The 18,742-nt window shown below is 40.6% G+C and overlaps 1 protein-coding gene across 7 annotated transcripts in view; it reads right to left on the minus strand.

Annotated features, from left to right (window-relative positions):
- gria1a (glutamate receptor, ionotropic, AMPA 1a) overlaps window positions 1–14,462 on the minus strand; it is a 210,400-nt gene extending 195,938 nt beyond the window's left edge. For 3 of the 7 annotated variants that reach the window (XR_009806936.1, XM_061901832.1, XM_061901837.1), the window contains exons 1-2: window positions 14,084–14,461; window positions 13,845–13,979 (exon numbers count right to left, since the gene is read on the minus strand). Coding sequence is in view for 5 of the 7 variants with exons in the window: in XM_061901832.1 (XP_061757816.1) it covers window positions 13,845–13,979; window positions 14,084–14,171 (223 nt within the window). In the remaining 2 variants the exon portion in view is untranslated. Of the gene's footprint in view, window positions 1–13,844; window positions 13,980–14,083 lie in introns of all 7 variants that reach the window. The other 4 variants (XR_009806935.1, XM_061901831.1, XM_061901834.1 and 1 more) reach the window with 4 other exon arrangements.
- Window positions 14,463–18,742: the final 4,280 nt, after the last annotated feature.

An 18,742-nucleotide genomic window follows, 5' to 3' on the forward strand; every position in this document is an offset into this window, starting at 1 on the left:
CCGGTCCTCTGCCAGTCACCTCAAAGGTTGGTTCGATGACACATAAATGAATCCCTGAGACAGAGTTGCTCATTTTGATATTTTATTACCAAAGCTTTGGGAGATCAATCTAGATACAACCTTTCAATCGCATTGCCCAAATTGATCTAAACATCTTACGGAAGTGCTGTCTTTTTCACTACGTTGCTTGCCCCCACCCTCCAGACCGAATACACAAGCCTATTGTTCCTCCTCAGCTGGGCACAGGATGAGATAAGAAGAAGGAGTTTTTCTACTCCTCACATTCCTAAAGCTCCAAGGTTAACACACACACACACATTTTACTAGCGGACAATTAAAAAGAGAATAAATGGAAAAACACTAGCTATTTTAAAATATGGATATATGTAGATATCTATCCCCGTCAATAACAATGGTACTTATTTCATAATTCTGGATCTAAAAATTATGTCTACAGGTAAAATTGCCCCCCCAAAAAAACACAGTAGTGATTTTAGGCTTGAATTTTTTAGACCGTCAGCACATTTTGGAACACCCATTGTTGGATCCTAAATGTATGCTGGCCTGTATCAGACTGTCAATGTCACCTACAGAAGATTGGAGACAATTTTATATTGTGTTGTATGTTTTTTGGTAGCATTCTAACTCTAATAATTTTACACAGAATTTGAAGGAATTATCAAATATGCCTAACAGGTGCATTTTTGAAGGTTGTAGCAATATAACTAAATAATGGATCAGCCTGTAAACATTTCCAAAATGATGCGAAAATTAGGAAAGTATTGACCACTCCAGTCAAACTGACTTGCACAAAATGGGGCTGACCAAGTGTGAGTAGTCTAATTTGCAGTGATGGTTTTAACAATTCCCACTCCGAAGAAGAAGGGTTTTGTTCAAAGTTTAGATGGGAAATATTTAAAAGACTCAAGCCGAATTTTACTCCAAAAATCAGGAGCACCCTTAAGGGAAGAAAGACTGAGTCAGAACCTGTGGAAAAAGCTGAATAAAGAGGAGAAAAAGTATTGTATTATGTGTTCTCTTCTACTGATGTTATTCTTCAAGATACTTGAGGAAATGCTGAAAGAGCATTAGGAAACACAGACTATGGTGTCTATGGAAGAAGAGATGGAACAGCAGGGAAGTCCAGAAATGGTGATTATTTTATTCAATTTTTGCTCATAATGTAACCATCTCGGTTTTGTAGCAATAATGGACCAGGACAACAGAAAAGGCAATTAAGTGATTAAAATAATTGTTTTACATGCCTTCATCCACACTGCCTATGCAGGGAAATAGCCTCCAGTTCTGTAGATGTAGATGATATGAGTCCTTAAACAATATGTCGCCTGCCCTTCTGAAATGATGGCTACACCCCCAAGCTCTTAACATATTGGTTTTGCTTTTCATTCTTTTTACTCACTTTGTATCTCCTAAAACATGTTTGACAAAAACAGACTATCGTTGAATCTCAGTAAAACTAAAATAATGCTATTTGGTAACAGTAGAAGAGAAAGTCAAACACAAATACAAATAAACGGAGTAGAAATTGAAAGAGTAAATTAAACCAAATTTCTAGGTATGGTGATTGATGATAAATTGAACTGGAAATCTCATGTAAAAAATATACAACATAAAGTAGCAAGAAACACATCAATAATAAATAAAGCAAAACATATTCTAGACCAAAAATCATTTCATATTCTCTACTGCTCGCATATATGAGTTACTGTGTAGAAATATGGGGAAATAACTACAAAAGTACACTTCATTCATTAACGGTGTTACAATACAGATCAGTTAGAATAATACATAATGTTGGATATAGAGAACATACAAATCCTTTACTTATTGAATCAAAAATACTGAAATTCCATGACATAGTGAATTTGCAAACAGCTAAAAGTATACACAAAGCAAACTATAACCTGCTACCCAAGAATATACAACAATTCTCCTAAACAAAAGAGGATGAATATAATCTTAGAGAAAAATGTAATTTAAAACATTTGTATGCATGTACAACACTTAAGACCTTCAGTATATCAGTATGTGGAATTAAATTATGCAATGGATTAAACAGAGCAATCAAACAATGTACTAATATGATCTACTTCAAGAAACTCTTCAAACTTAAAGTGTTTACAAAGTACAAAGAAGAAGAACCATGATTCTCAATTTATTTCATCCATCCATTCATTCATTCATTCTCAAAATAATCTTACTTATTTCATCATATGAAATACGACTTACTCCACCAATTTTTTTTTTTTTTTTTAATTATTATCTAGGTATTTATTTTTTATTGTGATTACTTATGGAATATATTGTGAATAAATTGAGAACAGGAAGTGAACAAAAAGTTTGAGCAACTGTTATGTAAAAGAAAAGGGGTAGGATTAAATAAACTCTGCTTCTTCCTACTGCTTTTCGAACATGGTGAAAAGAAAAACTGGAAATTGTGATGTATCATGTTGTATGCTTGCATGTACCAAATAAACTCAAACTCACCTCAATTCAACTCAACATTACTCCTCTCTCTTTTAGCGCCCATTAGAATTATATGCAAATGCATCCTAGCCAAACACTTATGGCAGTCCAAAAAGTACAGCACATATAATATAAACTCTGTGGTTGACCACCATTGGACTTGACCCTTTGAAATCTACCTGTACAGTCACTCTTTGGCAAAGACAGGCATTCATTGTATTTTATTGTCTCGCAATATTTCATAGGTGTCTTCCGGTAGGCACATACCCTACCCCCTCCTCCTATTCTGTATCGATTGGCTCTGCAAGGCTCATTGATCATGGCTCGTCCGTAGAACCTTTTCCAGTCCCGTTTGAGCAACCCTGAGAGACCCAGTAAAATACTGCTCCCTCCACCCCAGCTACAATACAAACAGTCTTTTTCATAAACACTAATTAGTCCTAACAAAAGGTTTATTTCCACGATGACTGAACTGGACACAAAATCAAAGTCACATTAGTGACTCTTGAAGCTATGCGTGCCTTTAAAATACCACCGTTACCGATTTCTACCTGCTTCTATGTTCTGTCATTTAAAAGCAGGGCTTACTACCAAAAATAGCTAAAGACTGGCGTAAATCCCGGCACACGCACACACATTTGATATCAAAGTGAAAAGTCCATCATGGAAGCGTGAGCCTGCAGAGGATTTGAAGCTTGCGACTCAGTTCGTCCTTATTCTAAACCAAGTCAATAGCAGATTATGGTAATGCGATATCTAACTGCGGAGAACAGTGACTAATATTCTCCAAGTACATGTAGCATTCCTCGCAGGTATTTATATCCACTAAAGTAGCATGTATGCCATAAGCCTGTCCAGTAAGCACTGATATGTGCACACAGAAAGAAATATCGCAGGTGTCACTTTTGACTTAGTGTATAAGTAATATGGCAGACACTCACAGTGACATCTATATTAATACTGATGCTCCATCTCATGTGTGTTGCCATTTTTATTCAGAGTTGTCGAGTGAAATTAATCACTTTCACGTTGACTATTGGAACATATCCCCCGCTATCTTAACTGTTTGATTTAGAAATGTTTCAATCAGGATTTTATGATGCTGATAATCCATGAGGGAGATCGGCTCATACAGATCACATGCATTAACTGTAAATTCAAGGGCTGTGAATCTTTGGGTGTCCCACGATTCGATTCAATATCGATTCTTGAGGTCACGATTCGATAATATATCGATTTTTTTCGATTCGATTCTCGATTCAAAAACGATATTTTTCCGATTCAAAACGATTCTGTATTCATTCAATACATAGGATTTTAGCAGGATCTACCCCAGTCTGCTGACATGCTAGCAGAGTAGTAGATTTTTTTTTTTAACTTTTATAATTGTAAAGGACAATGTTTTATCAACTGATTGCAATAATGTAAATGTGTTTTAACTATTAAACGAACCAAAAATATGACTTATTTTATTGTTGTGAAAACATTGGACACAGTGTGTTGTCAAGCTTATGAGATGCGATGCAAGTGTAAGCCACTGTGACACTATTGTTCTTTTTTTAATTTTTATAAATGTCTAATGATAATGTCAATGAGGGATTTTTAATCACTGCTATGCTGAAATTATAACTAATATTGATACTGTTGTTGATAATATTCATTTTTGTTTCACTACTTTTGGCTTGTTCTGTGTCGTGTTTGTGTCTTTATTGCAGTTCTGAGTGTTGCTGGGTCAGGTTTGGTTTTGGATTTGGATTGCATTGTTATGGTATTGCTGTGTATTATTTTGTTGGATTGGTTAAAAAAAAAATGTTTTTTTTAAGAATGAGAATCGATTCTGAATTACACAACGTATTCGATTCGATTCGTATTCGCATCGATTTTTTCCAACACCCCTAGTAAATTCCATTTATTTATGGCGAATGTTGACAATTTAACAATATCAATACAATACATACAAACTACGGCACCACGGTGGGACAGCGGTTAGTGCATGTGCCTCACAATACGAAGGTCCTGAGTTGTCCTGGGTTAAATTTCGGGCTCCACTGATTCATGGATTCTTTAATGATCCTTTAATGTTGTTAAAATGTAGTTTACTCGTGTTAAACAATACCAAAGCATCAAATGATAAGATGCCTGTGTCCAAAAATATATATTTGGCGACTTTTGAAGAGGATGGGGCTTGGTCTCATTTGTAACCTGAGAACGCCTTGCAAATAGACTAAAAAAAAGGTTATAGATTAAAATGAATAGATGTATACAATTTACATCAAAGCATATCCAATACATGTAATCTAGACCGCAAACTAATTTTTTTAAAATGTAGATTACAGTTATCATATGTTCCATTTTAGATGCTAAAAAAATGCAGGTTATTTGTCATAGTGGAGGTAAATATTATCTTAAGGAAGAGGCTCCAAACTGTATAGAGACACGAGCTGCTAGCCACCTGTCAGCCGGGTGACTAACAACAAATATAGTGTCAGCTGTAGGCGATCTGTGTTTGTGATGGCATACTTACTGATCAATCTATTTGAGATGATACATTTTATCCTGTTATCTTGTGATTACCACAGGGGTGTGAAGGTATATGCTGTGACTGAGGGTGTAACGGTACACAAAAATTTCGGTTCGGTATGTACCTCGGTTTAGAGGTCACGGTTCGGTTCATTTTCGGGACAGTAAGAAAACAACAAAAATATTAATTTGTTGGTTATTTATTTACAAAATTTGTAAACAAAGGCTTTATCCTTTTAACATTGGGAACACTATAATAATTCTGCCCACGTTAATTCACATTAAACTGCCTCAAGTTGTTGCTTTGATTAAATAAAATGACAAAACCTTTCTTCTACATATAAAAAGTGCAACATTAAACAGCTTAATTTATTACAGCATTTGGGAAGCCTGTAGTTGACTTTTATTATGTAAATGTTATATTTTTGTCAACATGTGATAGCAGGGACCCTGCCATTCAAATGAGGCTGCTACATTACTAATGATTAATGTAACTATAGCAGAAAATAATAGTACAACAGCAATAGGAGAGACTATTCATCACTGTACACCATGGAGTTCAATGCAATAACAGACAGACAGGGCTTTGCTGCCCCTAACACACACACGCACGCACGCACGCACGCACACACACACACATCGCAAAATGAGCTAACGTTACGCTAAAAGCTAACTAGCCTTCACCTAAAGCCAGGACTGCGAGTGAGCTGAGCTGCAGTTTAAGTTTCTAGAAGGTCAACGGGCTCATAGTGATGTTTAGAAAGTAGTTGACTTGGAAGTGTTTATTATTATTTGAGGAGACTCCGCTGCTCCCCTGCTAAACTCATATCTGCTCGACGCTAAAGCATTGACAACATGTGTTCTGAATATGCACTGCTGATTGGCTGTTACATCGCTCTGAATACGCACTGCTGATTGGCTTTGTATGGAACCAATCAGATGGTTGTGTGGGCGCGACAATGCTCGCTGCTGAGACAGAGGCATAAAGCAGAGAAGCTTGTGAAGACTTTCAAACTCGTTTGGTACGCCCGCGTGCCGAACCGAAACCCCCGTACCGAAACGGTTCAATGCAAATACACGTACCGTTACACCCCTAGCTGTGACAGCAACTTTATTGCTATACCCTCACCAATGTTTGCACCCTTTGTTACAATACCACTGCAGTTGTTACCACGACTAATGGTGAACAGTAAATGGGCTTTCCTGCATTCAATGTACTCAAAGTGCTTGTTGACACCCCGTTCACTTTCTAATTAGGCAGCATCAGGAGCAACTGGAAATTCAGTATCTTGCCCAATGATATGTAGACTACCATGAATTGATTAACGTGGACCCCGACTTAAACAAGTTAAAAAACGTATTCGGGTGTTACCATTTAGTGGTCAATTGTACGGAATATGTACTGAACTGTGCAATCTACTAATAAAAGCATCAATCAATCAATCAAAACTGAGGATCAAACCAGCCAACATGGTGTTGTGAGACATCCACACTACAACCTGAGCCAAGCTGCAGGTACGGTACAGATTAAAATTATTCTGTGACTTTATACATTAGGTTTGCCAAGTTCTCCAAGGCAGGTGCCAATAAAAGGGATGGTGAGTCATAAGACCCAGCTGATGAGTATCACCCTCATCCGGAGCTCTATTCATGCCTTGTGCACAAGGGCCCATTCACCCACTGCTTTTCACGCTCATGCACCCTAAGAGCCCGCGGGCACTTTCCCACTGTGAACTGTCACTTACTCACGACATCCTCCGCAGATGTCAGAAATACAAACACACACACACACACACGCACACACACACACCCTCCTCCACACTGGCATACTAAATAGAATCCCAGGAATAGGCTGTTTTTCTCCTCTGACTCATTACACAAACGCGTCTCTATAACCTCAGCAGAGGAATGCTATTTTAGATTGAGTAACTGGAAGAGGTGTCATTTGCTGCTTTCAGTGAATCCCTCAGGGCAGCACTGTGGCACATGTGGTTAGCAGGCAGAGTGTGCATGTTCTCTATGTGCTTAGCGGCACCATGATTATTCATGTTTGGTGCAAGTGTGCAGAGGAATGACAAAAAAAAAAAAAAGATTGCATAGTTTCAACAAGTACATTCCTGAAAATGGCCTAAATAATTATATTTTGGATACTGTAGCAAACTGAATTGGACCAAGTAGTGACAACATGGCTGAATTCCCACATGCATTTTGTATATGTTCACATTCAAAACAATTGTCGTCGCAGAACTATCTTATTAATGCATTTGGTTTGTTTACTTTGAATTACACACTCCGGCACAATTTCCTTCCGCTCCATGCGTTGGAAGGGTTTGCCCACTCGATATTGTCTCGCGCTTTGGTGGTGTTTTCGAAGATACTCCAGTAAAACAGCAGACACATACCTGCAAAAGGAGCATTTGTGTTGCCATACTGCTTTTTGTAATTATCGGCTGCGACTAATGTCCATTCATCTACTGCACATGATTGCAGTGGCAAATATTGCAAACACAGCCAAGTATATCCCAACAATACCGTACTTATAAACATGAATAACAACAATTGTCAACTGTTTTACATTCTAAAGAGAATTGCAGCAGCACTGAGCCTTCAAGTATGTACACTGCAAATTATTTGCCACTTGCCAAGATTCAAAATTCTGTTTCTAGAAATAGCTATTTACTCATTTTTAGTCATTGACTTAAATGTAGCATAAAATAAAAATGTATACAATATATTCTGGAGTAAAAATGTTAACGTTCAGAAAATCACTTTTCAGATAAGTAATTTATTTTTTCCCCAAATAGAAACTAATGTTTAAAAATCACGCAACATCCAGAGCTTGCTTTATTTAGGAATTGCAGTTAAATAACACTTGTTTTCAATATAAAATTCTTAGTTCTATCTTAAAAGTCCTGCTAAATTATACATATTCAAGTAACATTTTATGTCCATGCAGCTAGTTGATTTCACAATTGTTTTTGTATTTTTTTTCCCTGGCATTTAGTTAGAATTTTTTTGGCTGTGTAAAACTAAAAATATTGTTCTTAACATTTTTTCAAAAGGAGTGTTATGTCACCATATAATTTTTCATGTAACAGGCTAGTAAAAAGGCTAAAAATATTATAGTACATCATCAAAAAAAAATTTAAAAAATAATATATATCTTTGAGTTTTATCATAATTAATATCAATATCTCAGCCTTGTGCATCTTTGCACAATTTTTCATTTTTGCCAGTTTTTTGTTGTTTTTTTATTCAGACAATGTGCTATGAAAAAGAGCTGTGTTCACCAAATGGCCTCCCCAGGCCACACAGGTAAAAAAGGTAAACCAGTGGTGTTCAAAGTGTTGCCAAAAAACAGACAAGTGTCTCTAATCCATGTTTTCTTAGCACTTTTAGAAGTGAAAACAGTTGGATAGCACACCTCTGGAGCTTTTCTGCAGACTTTGATAAAGCACACTCCCTGGGCTTGTGGAGGCGGATATCCGCTCTAACTCGCACAGCGACTAGTTCCATGACGCTTGATATACCTCTCTTTTACTTTTAATTTGTGCCTGTGAAAAACTCACAAAAGTGCATCACAGATTGTTTGTGCAGCTACGTCTTATTTTCTGGCAAATGAGAAGGGTTAAGTTAGTCCGTATGCCTCACAATACGAAGTTCCTGGGTTCGAGCCCCGCTCGGGGGTTTTTCCGTGTGGAGTTTGCATGTTCTCCCCGTGACTGTGTGGGTTCCTTTTGGATACTCCGGCTTCCTCCCACCTCCAAAGACATGCACCTGGGGATAAGTTGACAGGCAGCACTAAATTGGCCCTAGTGTGTGAATGTTGTCGGTCTATCTGTGTTGGCCCTGTGATGAGGTGGCGACTTGTCCAGGGTGTACGCCGCCTTCCGCCCGAATGCAGCTGAGATAGGCTATAGCGACCCCCAGAGGGAAAAGCGGTAGAAAATGGACGTATGGATGGAGACGTGTTCAGAAGCGGACTTACGCCACACCTACAGTTATGCCACACTTTTATAATTTGTTAATGAGCGAGCCAGCAGGTGTTCTTCGGCGCGGACTCGGTGCTCACGTACTGAAAATAGACACAGCTCGCCGGGGCAAAAGTGTTGTATGGTATTCGGTACCGACAATACTGAAAAAAATATGTATCAATGTATTTCCTGCGTGTGGGTATTGCATTATCAAGAAAGTATACAAAATGCCATGTCCTGTGTTGTTATTGTATGTACTTTGCTACGTCTTGGAATTCCTTGGCAAGTTGATCTGTATTACACGGCGATGATGTCACACTACTTACGTAGCCGATGCAACATGCATTCTACAGAGCAAAAACAAGCCGGATGTTTACCATTCAGGAGCAAAACTTCTAATGACGACACTACTTATTAAATGATAAATAAATGGGTTGTACTTGTATAGCGGTTTTCTACCTTCAAAGTACTCAAAGCGCTTTGACACGACTTCCACATTTACCCATTGACACACACATTCACACACTGATGGAGCTGCCATGCAAGGCAGCTAACCAGCACCCATCAGGAGCAAGGGTGAAGTGTCTTGCTCAAGGACACAACGGACGTGACGTGGTTGGTACTAGGTGGGGATTGAACTAGGGACCCCTCGGGTTGCGCACACCCACTCTCACACTGCGCCACGCCGTCCCCTCATTATTGTTACAATAATTCAGCAATCCCCATGCTGAGCGTCTAGGGAGGTATTTTATATCCCTGGTATAAAGTTGCACTTGTCAGAATTGAAAGGCAATAATTGCAGGATTACCAAAAAACAAACGAACATGTCAGCTTGCAGTTTCTTTTGTAACTCTCAAGCATACAATTGTTCAGTGACTGGCAGAATGACACACATGATCAGACACAGGAGAATAGCATCCCCACTATTCTGACCAACCTGCTATTATCTTGATAAAAAGCCGCGATACAATAATTCTGCATCATTTCAGGACTATTTTTGCACATGCAATAGGAGAATATTATACTTGTCCGGGGTGTACCCCGCCTTTCGCCCGATTGTAGCTGAGATAGGCGCCAGCGCCCCCCGCGACCCCGAAAGGGAATAAGCGGTAGAAAATGGATGGATGGATATACTGTACAGTCATTCCATAATAACAAATACAGTATTTTTCCTACTTTATTTGTTCACTGTTTTTTTTATACTTGTAGTTTGAGCCTCATTGAGCTCAGCAACAACCTGTTTGAACAGTGTTTTTCAACCACCGTGCCGCGGCACACCATTGTGCTGTGAGATACAGTCTGGTGTGCCGTGGGAAAATATCTACTTTCACCTATTTAGGTTAAAAACAGTTTTTTGCAAACCAGTAATTATTATCTGCAAATTATGTGTTGTTCTTGAGTGTCGGCGCTGTCTACAGTTCAGTAGAGTAACTGTGTAATACTCTTCCATATAAGTAGGAGGCAGCCTATAGCTAATTGCTTTGTAGATGTCGGAAACAGCGGTAGGCAGCGTGCAGGTAAAGTGGTGTGTAATGCTTAAACCAAAAATAAACAAAAGGTGAGTCCCTTTAAGGTAAGGCATTGTAGCTTAAGGAGGGCTATGCAGAACAAAACAAAAACAGAACTGGCTACAAAGTAAACAAAAACAGAATGCTGGACGGCAGCAAAGACTTACTGTGGAGCAAAGTCGGCCTCCACAAAGTACATCCGAACATGACATGACAATCAACAGTATCCCCACAAAGAAGGATTAAAACAACTGCAATATTCTTGATTGCCTAAACAAAGTAGATGTGGGAGATATCGCTCAAATGAAGACATGAAACTGCTACAGGAAACGAGAAAATACCACAACAATAGGAGCGCGAGACAAGAACTAAAACACTACACACATGAAAAGAGCAAAACAACTCAAAATAACTCACAGCGTGATTTGACGGGTCGTGACAGTACACCTACTTTGAGACAAGAGCTATATTGATGCATGCCTGGTTATGTTTTAAAGTCGTACATCCAACATTTGCCACGACGACTTTTTGCTGTCAACTGAGTTTTATTTTTTTAATGATTTCTGCTGGTGGTGTGCCTACGGAGCTTTTTTCAAAACAAAAAATGTGCCTTGGCTCATCCATCCATCCATTCATTTTCTACCGCTTATTCCCTTTGGGGCCGCGGGGGGCTCTGGTGCCTATCTCAGCTACAATCAGGTGGAAAGCAGTGCACACCCTGGACAAGTCACCACCTCATCGCACGGCCAACACAGATAGACAGACAACATTCACACACTAGGGCTAATTTAGAGTTGCCAATCAACCTATCCCCAGGTGCATGTCTTTGGAAGTGGGAGGAAGCCGGAGTACCCGGAGGGAACCCACGCAGTAACGGGGAGGACATGCAAACTCCACACAGAAAGATCCCGAGCCTGGGATTGAACCCCAGACTCAGGACCTTCGTATTGTGAGGCAGGCGCACTAACCCAGGGGTGTTAAACTCAAATACAGAGTGGACCAAAATGTAAAAACTGAACAAAGCCGCGGGCCAAAGTTGAACAAATTACCTTTTAATAAGACCCAAACAAGTTTTGCAATGAATATTGAACAAGCAAGGCTTATGTTACTTTATAGTGACATGCAAAATCGAGCTTCAAATAATAATGATAATAATAATAATAATAATTAAAAAATAACAATGGCATATCAAATAAAATATAAATAAAAATGTAGTGCCTCTTTTCTATTTGCAGCCCTCTGAGGTAAATATCAAAATAAACTTTTTCCACAGGCTAATAATACATTTGAAAAGAAAACAACAATAATGAATTAATCAAACGCCTTGTGATGAGGTGGCGACTTGTCCAGTGTGTACAAGCTGAGATAGGCTCCAGCGACCCCGGACGGGACAAGCGATAGAAAATGGATGGATGGATGGAATGAATCAAACATTCAAGCCTTGAAGTAGCCAGAGAAAGTGCATGAATAAAAACGTTCATTATTGCTCAGTTTGCTACACTGATTTGCTTTAACACCGAATATGGACCAAGCAACGCTTATATAACTTAACAGTGCAAAATCAACTTTTTAAAACGCAAACGAAAAAACATCAATGGCATAGTAAATAAAATGAGAATAAAAAAAATTGGTGGTAACGGGAGTTAGTGCTGCAAAGGGTTCTGGGTATTTGTTCTGTTGTGTTTATGTTGCGAATGTTCTCCCGAAATGTGTTTGCCATTTTTGTTTGGTGTGGGTTCACAGTGTGGCGCGTATTTGTAACAGTGTTAAAGTTGTTTATACGGCCACCTTCAGTATGGTTGTTGACCAAGTATGCCTTGCATTCATTTCTGGGCGTAAAAGCCGCATATATTATGTGACTGGGCCGGCACGCTGTTTGTAGGGAGGAAAAGAGGACATGACGACAGGTTGTAGAGTACGATAAAGGCAGGGGTCCTCAATATTGTTGTCCGGGTGGAAATCGGGAGAAATTCGGGAGAATGGTTTGACCCGGGGGATTTTCGGGAGGAGCACTGAAATCCGGGAGTCTTCTGGCAAAATCGGGAGGGTTGGCAAGTATGAGTATTGGCGGTGAATGCGGTGTTACAGCGGCACCACTGCTGTGTAATACCGGCGGGCCAGCTCTAATGTTAATTTGATATTGCCTCAGGAGCCAAATTAAATTACATGGCGGGCCAAATGTAACAGATGTAACGGTGACAGAATTTCTAGGCGCAGTCAAGGCGTTGAGGGGTTCCGGTTTGGTAACCGCAGGATTAGGTCTCTGCTTTTTGCAGATGATGTGGTCCTGATGGCTTCATCTGACCGGGATCTTCAGCTCTCGCTGGATCGGTTCGCAGCCGAGTGTGAAGCGACCGGAATGAGAATCAGCACCTCCAAGTCCGAGTCCGCGGTTCTCGCCCGGAAAAGGGTGGAATGCCATCTACGGGTTGGGGAGGAGACCCTGCCCCAAGTGGAGGAGTTCAAATACCTCGGAGTCTTGTTCACGAGTGAGGGAAGAGTGGATCGTGAGATCGACTGGCGGATCGGTGCGGCGTCTTCAGTAATGCGGACGTTGTACCGATCCGTTGTGGTGAAGAAGGAGCTGAGCCGGAAGGCAAAGCTCTCAATTTACCGGTCGATCTACGTTCCCATCCTCACCTATGGTCATGAGCTTTGGGTCATGACCGAAAGGATACGATCACGGGTACAAGCGGCCGAAATTAGTTTCCTCCGCCGTGTGGCGGGGCTCTCCTTTAGAGATAGGGTGAGAAGCTCTGCCATCCGGGAGGGACTCAAAGTAAAGCCGCTGCTCCTTCACATCGAGAGGAGCTAGATGAGGTGGTTCGGGCATCTGGTCAGGATGCCACCCGAACGCCTCCCTAGGGAGGTGTTTAGGGCACGTCCAACCGGTAGGAGGCCACGGGGAAGACCCAGGACACGTTGGGAAGACTATGTCTCCCGGCTGGCCTGGGAACGCCTCGGGATCCCCCGGGAAGAGCTCGACGAAGTGGCTGGGGAGAGGGAAGTCTGGGTTTCCCTGCTTAGGCTGTTGCCCCCGCGACCCGACCTCGGATAAGCGGAAGATGATGGATGGATGGATGGATGGATGGCGGGCCAGAGTTTGACACCCTGGCACTAACCCCTCTGCCACCGTGAAGCCCTGCCTTGGCTCAAAAAAGGTTAAAAAAACACTGTGCTAGAAGACTCCTGAAAGATTGAGGTTAATGTGCAGCATGGATGCTTGTTCCTCTGCAGAGATTGGAATCCATGCAATGCAAGAGGGGAGGAATGTCCCCACGCAACAGTTATTTAGAAATGTTCAAACGGCCTCCAAGTCTTATACATGATCAAAAGAATAAGAAAAATGACTTACATGCATATGTCATGGAAAAGCTGTTGCCCATCTTGACCATATCGACCTGCGGCACCAGTTTGGGAATGTCTTGGTGGTGAGAGAGGGCGAAGCGAAACACTTCATATTCATGGGACTCGGTGGGGAACAATCCTCCTGTTGAGCAGCGAACACAAGTCGGATGCAGACGTGAAACAATAATGTCATTATTATTTTTTTTTTATTTTTTTTTTTTTAGACCTATTGCGCGCCATGCTCACCTATATTGATGTTACTTGGGAAACTTGCGCTTGAAGCCAAGCACATCCCCAGTAAACTGGTGTAAAGGAGGGTGAAGCTTCGCTGCATATTTCCTGTTGCATTGGCGAAGGGGAATAGAGCCGGAATCCAAACATATAAAGGTTTCGTCCGCCTTTTTCAAGTTGGAAAAAAAAAATCCCACCCGCGCTCCGGCGCTTCTCCTTCCGCTGTGTTAGCGCAGCATCACCGTCACCGATGTGGACTCAACGAGGAGAGACAACGACGGGGATGATGATGATGATGATGATGATGGTGGTGGTGGTGTTGGTGGTGGTGGTGTTGAACGCGCAAGGAGGTACCTTCCCTCTCTCCTCCTCTTACGCGATCTGCTGATGCTCTCTTGTCCTTGGCTGCTGTTGGTGAGATTGGAGAATGAGCGCGCCTGAATGCGCACGCATGAAAACGGTGACTTTAAAAGTGAGCATCATTCACTAAAGACCTGGTTTGCTCCACTTGGAATTGAAATCTTCATACTCATTATCTTTAAAATAAAATAAAAAAAATAATTAAAAAAAAAAAAAAAAAAAAAAATCCATCCATCCACTTTCTACCGCTTATTCCCTTTCGGGGTCGCGGGGGGCGATGGCGCCTATCTCAGCTACAATCGGGCGGAAGGCGGGGTACACCCTGGACAAGTCGCCACCTCATCGCAGGGCCAACACAGATAGACAGACAACATTCACACTCACATTCACACACTAGGGCCAATTTAGTGTTGCCAATCAACCTATCCCCAGGTGCATGTCTTTGGAAGTGGGAGGAAGCCGGAGTACCCGGAGGGAACCCACGCATTCACGGGGAGAACATGCAAACTCCACACAGAAAGATCCTGAGCGTGGAATTGAACCCAGGACTGCAGGACCTTCGTATTGTGAGGCAGACGCACTAACCTCTCTCCCACCGTGAAAAAAAAAATATATATATATATATTAGAGGTGTGGGGAAAAATCGATTCGAATATGTTGTGCAATTCAGAATCAATCCTCATTTTTTTTTAAATCTATGTTTTATTTAATTTTTTTTTCTATTTTTTTTATCAATCCAACAAACTACTACACAGCAATACCATAACAATGCAATCCAATTCCATAACCAACCCTGACCCAGCAACACTCAGAACTGCAATAAACAGAGCAATTGAGAGAAGACACAACCACGACACAGAACAAACCAAAAGTAGTACATCAAAAACGAATATTATCAACAACAGTATCAATATTAGTTATAATTTCAGCATAGCAGTGATTTAAAAATCCCTCATTGACATTATTATTAGACATTTATTAAAAAAAATTAAAATAATGAAAGGCCTCACGGTGGCAGAAGGGTTAGTGTGTCTGCCTCACAATACGAAGGTCCTGCAGTCTTGGGTTCAAATCCAGGCCCGGGATCTTTCTGTGTGGAGTTTGCATGTTCTCCCCGTGAATGCCCGGGAATTCCTTCCGGGTACTCCGGCTTCCTCCCACTTCCAAAGACATACACCTGGGGATAGGTTGATTGGCAACACTAAATTGACCCTAGTGGTGTGTGAATGTGAGTGTGAATGTTGTCTGTCTATCTGTGTTGGCCCTGCGATGAGGTGGCGACTTGTCCAGGGTGTACCCCGCTTCCTGCCCGATTGTAGCTGAGATAGGCGCCAGCGCCCCCCGCAACCCCGAAAGGGAATAAGTGGTAGAAAATGGATGGATGGAAAAATAAAGAACAATTGTGTCACAGTGGCTTACACTTACATCACATCTCATAAGCTTGACAACAAACTGTGTCCAATGTTTTCACAAAGATAAAATGTGTCATATTTTTGATTCGTTAAATAGTTAAAACAAATTTACATTATTGCAATCAATTGATAAAACATTGTCCTTTATAATTATAAAAGCTTTTTAAAAAAAATCTACTACTCTGCTAGCATGTCAGCAGACTGGGGTAGATCCTGCTGAAATCCTATGTATTGAATGAATACAGAATCGTTTTGAATCGGAAAAATATCGTTTTTGAATCGAGACTCGCGTTGAATTGAAAAAATCGATATATTATGGAATCGCGACCACAAGAATCGATATTGAATCGAATCGTGGAACACCCAAAGATTTGTAGCCCTAAATATAATATGTATATATATATATATATATATATATATATATATATATATATATATATATATATATATATATATATATATATATATATATATATATATATATATATATATATATATATATACATACATATTATGTTTAACTCATAATTGACAAATATCAAATGGCAGACCATCCTGATTTGACCAAAGATACACCATTTTCAATCCCATCACTTGGCTAAATCAGTGGTTTTCAACCACTGTGCCATGAGATATTGTCTGGTGTGCCGTGGGAAATTATGCAACTTCCCCTAATTGGTCCAAAAAACTATTTTTTGCAAACCCATCCATTCATCCATTCATCCATTTTCTACCGCTTGTCCCTTTTGGGGTCGTGGGACGCACACCTGCTGTCTTGCTCATAAACAAATTATCAAAGTGTGGCGTAATTGTAGGTGTGGTGTAAGTCCGTTTCTTAACACATCTCCATCCATACATCCATTTTCTAACGCTTGTCCCTCTCGGGGTCGCTGGAGCCTATCTCAGCTGCATTCGTGAGGTAGGCGGGGTACACCTGGACAAGTCGCCAACTCTTCGCAGGGGCCAACACAGATAGACAAAAAAAATTCACACACACATTCACACACCACTAGGGTCAATTTAGTGTTGCCAATCAACCTATCCCCAGGTGCATGTCTTTGGAGGTGGGAGGAAGCCGGAGTAACCCAGAGAGAACCCACGCAGTCACGAGGAGAACATGCAAACTCCACACAGAAAGATCCCAAGCGCAGGATTGATGGTATTGTGAGGCAGACGCACTAACCCCTCTCCACCGTGCTGCAAACCAATAATTATAACCTGCAAATAATGTGCCTTTTTCATTGTCTAAGCTGTGTAAAACTCAGCAGGGTAACCACCTAATACTCCATGTCAGTAGGTGACAGCTGGTAGTTAATTGCTTTGTAAAAGTCAAAATGTGTCGGGTGAGACCAGGATGGTTTGTTATGATCCTAATATGCAGACCACAGCAGGAGGCAGTGTGCAGGTAAAAAGGTATGTAATGCTTGAAGCAAAAATTAACGAAAGGGAAAGGAAAAGGCAATGGCTATGTAAAACGAAAGTCAAACTGAACTGGCTACAAAGTAAAACAGAAAACAGATCGCTGGACAACAGCAAAAACTTGCGGTGTCCACAAAGTACATGTACATGACATGACAATCAACAATGTCCACACAAAGAAGGATAGCAACAATGTAAATAGCCATGCTTGCTAACACAAAGCCGGTGTGCGGAATAGCGCTCAAAGGAAGACATGGAAACTGCTACAGAAAAACAACAGCAAAACAAGAAGGGCCACCAAAATAACAGCACAAGACAAGAACTAAAGCACAACACACAAGAAAACCATCAAACTCTAAATAAGGAACGCCGACCTGCTGGAGTTGAATATTTCAACGTGTTCTGCTGGTGGTGAGTCTCCGGATTTTTTAATGAAAAAAAATGTGCCTTGCCTAAAAAAAAGGTTGAAAACCACTCACAGTATCTGTGAGATATTTTGTGGTGTGCCGTGGGAGATTATGTATTTTCACCTAATTGGGTTAAAAAAAAATGTTTCAAACCAATAATTTACAATCCGCAAATGTCCCTATTGTTGAGTGTCTGTGCTGTCTAGAGCTCAGCATATCAGTAGGTGGCAGCAGGTAGCTAATTGCTTTGTAGATGTCGGGAAGATGGTTTGTCGTAATCACAATATGCGGGAGGCAGGGTGAAGGTAAAAAGGTATCTAATGCTTAAAGCAAAAATAAACAAAAGGCAAGTGCCACTAAGGAAAGGTATTACATCTTAGGTTTGGCCATGCTAAACAAAGATAAAACTGAACTGGCTGCAAAGTAAACAAAAACATAATGCTGGACGACAGCAATGGTGGAGCAGATGGCGTCCACAAAGTAGATCCATACATGACAATCAACAACAAAATAGGAGCACAAGACAAGAGCTAAAACATGACACACAGGAAAACACCAAAATACTCCATATAAGTCACGGCGTGATGTGACAGTACACCTACTTTGAGACAAGAGCTATAGTGATGCATGCTTGGTTATGGTATTCGTATCCAACAAATGCAAGAACAACTTTTTACTGTCAGTATCAGCTGCTGAGTTTCATTTTTTTATATTTTCTGCTGGTGGTGGGCCTCCACATTTTTTCAATGAAAAAAATGTGCCTTGGCTCAAAAAAGGTTGAAAAACGCTGGTCTAAATGAATGCAAGATAATATTCCATATAAGCGCACCAGCAAGTCTTAAGGAAAACGCACATCATTTGAATGGATATCTGTTCTCATAAATAAAAATAAGAAAAGTACAAAAATGAAAATGTGTGCACAACATGAGACCAAGGTCCCACCAGTAAGCACATTGACATAGCTTCCTGGTGTTCTAGTGGCTAGGATTCAGCCCGGGTTCAATTCCCGGTCAGGGAACTACCCCTTTTCAGTGCAATACGTTTTCATGACATGGTCACTACTGCCTAGTTTCTCT

Source organism: Nerophis ophidion, linkage group LG05 (assembly GCF_033978795.1).
Source record: "Nerophis ophidion isolate RoL-2023_Sa linkage group LG05, RoL_Noph_v1.0, whole genome shotgun sequence".
In the NCBI taxonomy this organism is placed as follows: Eukaryota; Metazoa; Chordata; class Actinopteri; order Syngnathiformes; family Syngnathidae; genus Nerophis; species Nerophis ophidion.